This window comes from Acartia tonsa, chromosome 6 (assembly GCF_053477335.1).
Source record: "Acartia tonsa isolate MP-2025a chromosome 6, ASM5347733v1, whole genome shotgun sequence".
NCBI classification, from domain to species: Eukaryota; Metazoa; Arthropoda; class Copepoda; order Calanoida; family Acartiidae; genus Acartia; species Acartia tonsa.
In genome coordinates this window covers 23,580,606-23,587,727 of record NC_137265.1, presented here as the reverse complement: position 1 = coordinate 23,587,727, position 7,122 = coordinate 23,580,606, and the positions used below count along the sequence as shown (strand labels likewise).

Genomic DNA, 7,122 nt, shown 5'->3' with positions numbered 1-7,122 from the left:
CTAAATGGATAAGCCAATGACGGATAAATTGATGTACATCCCCAATAATGATACATAAAATACACCTTCTTGTGTTTGAAATGTTTGAACCCTAAAATTAATGAACCAACAAATCAAAATTCAACAAAAGACCCCAATGTTGTTAAGTTAACGAATAAGAAAACATTATTATAAAACTTTGGGGACTAGGGAAATAAACAGCCCTATGTCCCTCGGTAGGCACTCATAAAACTAAAATTAACCCCTTCATCAGACCTAACAAATCTGGAATCCTAGTCTTAGGAAGATTTTTAAAATATAAGATATAATATAGTATGTTTAAATTGCAACTTTTTCACCTACAGTCAATTTAAGAGCCCCCCACCATTCTACCAACTCTGCTAAGCCAATTCTGTAGCGGCCAAGTCTAGAACAGCCGCCAGCAGCTCTTTGCAACTGCTGCGGCCCTCCAGTGACATGGTAAAGTTGGAGCCACCATTGATTGGCTTGAGCAGGAAGGCGAGATGGTGTCCGCTGGTGCTGAGGGCGTGCAGGGATACTGTGCTTCCACCCTGGACTTGGACAACGTGGATCTTGTGTCGTGAAAGTACACTGGTCGCCTCCTTAAATCAATATTGGTTAAAGTTCAATCTTTTATTTGATCATTGCAAGTCACTAGATACAACATTGGAAGTTCGGCTAGTAAAATTTTTAGGTTAAAATATTATTTGATTGACTTTTTCAAAGCGAAGCTTTTCAATAATTATGGTTTGTTCTTAAAAGTTATCTGTTTTCGTTAATGTAGACATGTTAAATGTTGATTCCTGTAGTAACTCTATAATAGTTACCCAAAAATACGTCAATTCAAAACATCCGGATTTTAACTTTTTTTGGCTACAAAATTTTGTTTTATACAATTATCTTTTTAATCTGATTTTTGTAATTATGATTCCTAGGACAAAAAGGTACTTTTTTTTTTCGGCGTTAGATTATTATGAAAGAAATATATATGTACCTGTATATTTAAACTGGTTTGAATTTGTTTTGACAGCATAAATTCTAGCTTTCCACTCACCAAAAGCTCAGCAAAATTCTCGTCTTCGATGCTAAAATGTAAAATGATATTAACAAATAGTAATTAGCCGTCACTTTATAAGTTGTAATGAAAGTACACACGCATACGCAACTATTTGTCAACATAAAGGCACTTTGATAGTAGTAAATTGAAATCTAATACACTGTGGGCTAGAATTGAATCAAGACAAAAGTAAGTGCCGAGTCCTGGGACCTATGTATGGTGAAAATAGACATAAAACCATGATGATTCCAGGTAAAACCAAAATATTTCAGCGGGGGCTTTTTGAGAAAATTAGATTTGAAAATTTCAAGTTCAATTTTCACCCCCTAGGAGTTGCCGCATAATCATGACAAGAAAAGCAAATATTAGGTATTTATTTTAAATTTTGAACATCTTTGCTTTTATAAAGTTCTTCATAAAACCACTTCGGAAGGGAGTTAATAAATGGCCATTTCTATCACTTGCTTTGCAAAGGTCACGAAAATTCAGCCTAAAATAAATCATATATAGAGAGGTTTTAAGAAGGACTTAATAAAAGCAAAGTTGTTCAAAATTGAAAATAAATAATATTTACTTTTCTTGTCATGAATATGCGGCAACTCCTAGGGGGTGAAAATTGAACTTGAAATTTTTAAATCTAATTTTCTCAAAAAGCCCCCGCTGAAATATTTTGGCTTTACCTGGAATCATCATGGTTTTATGTCTATTTTCACCATACATAGGACCCAGGGCTCGGCACATACTTTTGACTTGATTCAATTCTAGCCCACAGTGAATAATATAAACCCTACTGTTTTTTAGCATAAATTTTACAATTTTAATCATCTACCTATTGCTATATGTAAAACAAGGTTAAAAAGTCTTTCTTGTAGTTTGATTATTTTACTTTAGACTTAAAGAAAGCCTTTGAATTTTTAATATTAGAAATGTATTTTCTTACCTGGAATCCTGTAGCCAAGCTGTAGCTGGAAGCATTAGAAACAGCTCAATAATATTACCTGGAATCCTGTAGCCAAGCTGTAGCTGGAAGCACTAGGCATAGCTCAATGTCAATACTATTACCTGGAATCCTGTAGCCAAGCTGTAGCTGGAAGCACTAGGCACATCTCAATACTATTACCTGGAATCCTGGAGCCAAGCTGTAGCTGGAAGCACTAGACACAGCTCAATACTGCGCTCTTCATTCTCTTTGTAGTTCAAATTTGCCTGAAAACATTGAATCGATAACTAAAAACATCTTAATATTTTCAACTTTTATTAAACTTTTGAAAATTATAAGAAATTGTCTAGGCATTTTTAAGCTCTAGGATAAGTTAAAAAAAAACTTATCTGTGTGTTTAATATAAAACTTTCAGACATAACTAGTAAGTGTAAAGTTATTCTATAGCATTAAAATTGAAACTCCTTTCAAAAAATGAATGGACGTTGCACCAGGTAGGGAAGGGATTTTGGGCTTTTCATTACACTAATACCTAAAGTTTTCTCATTCGTTAGCTTAACAACTTTGGGAACTTTTATTGAATTTTAATTTGCTGTTTTATTAACTTGATTGTCCAAGCGTTTCAATTACTAATTGTAATCTAGAGAAGGTTTTTTTTTGTGTATCATCATTTGGGAATATACATCCATTAATATGCCATTGTTTTATCCCTTTAGACCCCTGTCTAAAAGTATAATTACAGACCTGAATTGGAGAGCCAGGTTGTAAATTTGTCATGCCTATAATCACAGTCTTGGTCTTGTTGCTACCAGGTTTCAGAGATTTGGTCAACCCAAACTCCTCCTCACCAACCAATAAATTGATATCCTAGAATAGAAAAATTGTATCACTAAATTATTTTATTTCTAGGTAAGCAAAATAAAAAATAAAAAGGGGAGGGGGGATAGTTTTTTAGTTTATTACTTCAGGTTAGGTTTGGGGTTCCTGCAATGTTAGTGCCGGGAATCGGGAAAAAAATAACCCTCATCTTTTCATTTTTTCCCTAAAAATAAGTTGTAAACAAGATGTAACAGTGCCCGACGACAGTCATTTTGTGGGAAATTACTTGAACTTATCAAGGTGTATTATTAAATAGTATGTTTTACAAGAATTTAAAAATAAACACAATTTAAAATTATTATATATTTTTCTAGCAATCTTACATTTTAAAGACAAAATATCTATATTGAAACCTTTCTTACCTTTACTTTTTGTTGAGAGGTGTTGTCAACTGTAATTTGTACAGAGAAGCCAGTATCAGTTATCTGTACACTTGCTGGCACAAGGCTCACTTGTAGAATATCATCGCTCCCAATCACCTGAATTTATTTCATGATTTAAAAACAATCTATAACATAATCTTATTAGTTAAATTATCAGTTGACTAACTATTTATAAGGATGATAAAGGGGTTATCTTATAATCACCTGATTATTTACCTGTACAAATGATGTAGTAAGTTTGTGATCAGCTGATTATCTATCTGTACAGATGATGCAATGATTTCAAGATCAGCTAATTATTTACCTGTATAAATGATGCAGTAATTTTATGATCAGCTGATTATTTAACTGTATGGATGATGCAATAATTTTATTATCAGTTGATTATCTACCTGTACAGATGAAGTAGTTAGCTTAGAATCAGCCGAGTATTTACCTGTACAGATGATAAAGCAAGCTTAGGATCAGCTGATTTTCTACCTGTACAGATGACGTAGCTAGCTTATAATCAGCTGATTGTTTACCTGTACAGATGACGTAGTTAGTTTAAGATCAGCTGATTATCTACCTTTAGAGATGACGTGGTTAGCCCATAATCAGCTGATTATTTACCTGTACAGATGACGTAGTTAGCTTAGGATCAGCTGATTGTTCTTGTGCAGGTTCTTCCAGTCCCAATAGGTCGTCCTCTTTTGGTGCATGCTTCTCCTTTTTACTCTTCTTACTTTTCTTCTCTGATCTTTAATTTAAGAATAAGGTAATAAAAGTGTTCTTAAAATAATATTATTTTTATTAATAGCTAAGGTAATTTAAGTTCTCGCGCAAAAAAAGTCAAAGAAAGAATTTTTTTTACCCAATTCAAAAAAAATCTTAATCTTACTTCTTCTTTTTCTTATGTGAGACATGTAGGGCAATAGGACTGTCCTCTCCTGCTTCTACACCCTCAGGTATATAATCTCCACTGTTAATATCTCCTATAATATAAACAATTATAATAGGACTGTCCTCTCCTACTTCTACACCCTCAGGTATATAATCTCCACTGTTAATATCTCAACAACTTATGATTATTTTCAACTAAAATTTGAAAACTATCATGTTCATAAGTAGTAATTTTTTTGTTTAAATAGTATTGGATTTTTGTCTTTTAGATAAAAAGTCTAAATGAGATATAAAATTAAAATCCATTAGACCTGCGCGACATCAATCATAAGATTAAAATCGAGTTTTTCTCTACAAAGGTTGAATGGCGCTACAGACTTTAGATAACGTCTATAATTTTTAGACACATAAACATCCAGTTACTAAGAACCCCCCAATCATTCTCCGATACAAAACAAAATACCTACCTAAATTAACAAGCCCTTGATCGCCAGACTCGGATTTCTTTTTCTTCTTCTCACCCCTGAAAGTAATCAAATTACAAAAATTTTCTGGAAAATATTTTTTTCAAAACATTCATTAATAACAAATCAAATTATTTCTTTTCTGTTGATTTTTCTATTTGTATTGGTTGATTTCATTTATGACGAAAACATCTTGATGATGTTATGAAAAATAAATAAAACATTTTAGTTTTCAAACTATATAAAATTTAAAATTCTAGATTAAGTAGTGTAATAAATTATTACTTGAAAGAGTTTGCAGAAAAATAAAAAAATTTAAAAAGTATAAAACAACCTATAAATAAATTAAAAAGAATAAGAAACTGAACATAAAAAATGTACCTAAACTAGGTACTTTTTATTCAAAATTTTCGCAATGAGTTTCACTGAAATCCATTTAAAATTTTATTTTATTTATCACCAGGTATGCTAAGTAATATTCAGTTTTGTTTCAATAAAGAAGATTACTGACTCGCAGCAAAGTTTATACTTTGGGTGAAAAAAAATGAAAATCCATCCTTACTTTGGTGGTGTCTGTAAGTCCTCTAGTGAAATAGCAGCCAGGGCGCTGTGTGGATCCAGAGGATCAAGGGACTCTTCCTCCTGTTCAATACGTACATGTTCATTTTCATGTATGTAGACAATATGATTGTTTAAAATCAGATAATAGTTGAGTTTTTAAAAAAAAGATGTAACAATGGATGTAGATTGTAGAAATTATGAAAAATAAAAAAATTGTGATCAATATGGCTTGCTTACACGGAACTCGTTATTTGGTCAGTTCGTTCATCCAGTTGGGGAGGAGTTGGGGTAAAGGGGGAATCGTTATTATAGCGCGCTGCAAGTTTCACATTATCAGGGAACATGAAAATCTGGTGTAAGACCCAAATAATAATTTATCATTATTCATTGATGTAAGAGAATATTTTTGAGTTAAAAATTTTGACATTGTTGAAAAGAAGGAAAATGAAATGTATATGTTCCTGGTCGGATAAGCTGGCTCCTTCTGGCATGTCCAGGTTCCTGGAGACAGCAACGTTGGGTCCGTCATCATCCTCACTGCTACTCTCACTATAATAAATATAAAACTACATGGTAGAAACTAATATATTTATGGACCATGGAAATAAAACGAAGTAGCGGGTTTCGTCGTATTTTCACATTAGTTTTTATCCTATTTCTAGCCCCTGCCAGGGGATCTAACCCTGCGGAGCAATCATTAACATTCACCTAGCATAACCTAAAAATAACTTGTCAAAAGCTACTGTGAAAATACGACGAAACGCACTTAACCCTGTTAAAAAAAAGATACTCACACTTTCTTAGATTTCTTCTTTTTCTTTTTCTTATGTTTTCTTTCTCTTGAAGATGATTCAATATTGAAATAAGAATCAGCACTTTTCAAACCTAAAACAAGATTATCATGCACACAGTTTGATTTAAAGGTTATCTAAAATTATATATAAAAAAATCTTAATCTTAATCCTACATTGCGTTTTTAAGGGTTAATTTTTATTAATTTGTTATATATCAATTCAATGCTATACAGCTATGATAACTATACTAAATGTAAAAGTATTTCATTTATTTTAACTTGGGCACAGTGAAATAGTGTGGTATCCGCCGAGGATAAATGGCAGACACCGGAGTTCAATTAGATTACGGCAGTGTGACAGACGTGGACACCTTACTATAGAGAAGCTACGCTTCTCTAGCTTTCACTAGATAATGATCAACATCTATTTTCAGTTGTCACTTTATTGAAGGGTTAAGCAATACTAAAGCTATATACAACAAACAATAATTACATGGATAGGAATAAATAATCATAACATGAAAGCATAAATAATACATATACAATGGTCAGTTTGGGCAATATTGATTCCCCCATCCCTGGAAAGGGTGGGGGAGAATTAAGAATACAGTTAACCATAATAAACATGACAGATTCAAATCATTAATTCTAAGCGTAGGGAGGGGGTCACTAGACCCCTTCCCCAGGACTCGGGGGAGGGCCATTGACCCTCCACCGAACCCCAGATCAGGGGTGCCATAGACATGGCTCACGGTTGCCGAATACCACAACTCTCCCCTCGGAAGGCTGGGAGGTGGTTTCCCTATCAGACTTCCGACAGTGGTTGAGGCCTTCGGCCCGCTCCTTAGGGCTAAAATATATACAAACGATAATGATTCAATGGAATCCTAGTGGTGAGTATCTTCTTAGGGTTGATGGGCTCCCAATGTGGGATAGAAGGCAGAGGCTGACTTGGGGTGGATACGTTGGTCAGCGCCGGCAGGTATCAGGTTTGCTGGTGGCACAGTTGTCGCTGGAACGGTCAGCAGTGGGGCCTGCGGGTTGTTGTTGGCAGCGGCTGGGGCACTGGCTGCCAGGTTGATTGTCTGAGCAGCGGCCTGTCCTCCTGAGGGGCCGCGGGGTCTGCCGGAGGGCGGTCCTGGCCTACCTGGGCGGTCATGCCC

The 7,122-nt window shown here is 34.4% G+C and overlaps 1 protein-coding gene across 14 annotated transcripts in view; it reads right to left on the bottom strand.

Annotated features, from left to right (window-relative positions):
- Positions 1-7,122, bottom strand: part of g (adaptor-related protein complex 3, delta 1 subunit-like garnet) — a 32,839-nt gene that overhangs the window by 3,441 nt on the left and 22,276 nt on the right. For all 14 annotated transcript variants that reach the window (XM_080163973.1, XM_080163975.1, XM_080163976.1 and 11 more), the window contains exons 21-31: positions 5,961-6,051; positions 5,631-5,715; positions 5,168-5,250; positions 4,609-4,664; positions 4,140-4,233; positions 3,872-3,998; positions 3,239-3,355; positions 2,742-2,864; positions 2,178-2,263; positions 995-1,085; positions 256-602 (exon numbers count right to left, since the gene is read on the bottom strand). In XM_080163973.1, coding sequence (XP_080020099.1) covers positions 381-602; positions 995-1,085; positions 2,178-2,263; positions 2,742-2,864; positions 3,239-3,355; positions 3,872-3,998; positions 4,140-4,233; positions 4,609-4,664; positions 5,168-5,250; positions 5,631-5,715; positions 5,961-6,051 — 1,175 coding nt within the window. In that variant the 3' untranslated portion in view covers positions 256-380. The remainder of the gene's footprint in view (positions 1-255; positions 603-994; positions 1,086-2,177; positions 2,264-2,741; positions 2,865-3,238; positions 3,356-3,871; positions 3,999-4,139; positions 4,234-4,608; positions 4,665-5,167; positions 5,251-5,630; positions 5,716-5,960; positions 6,052-7,122) is intronic.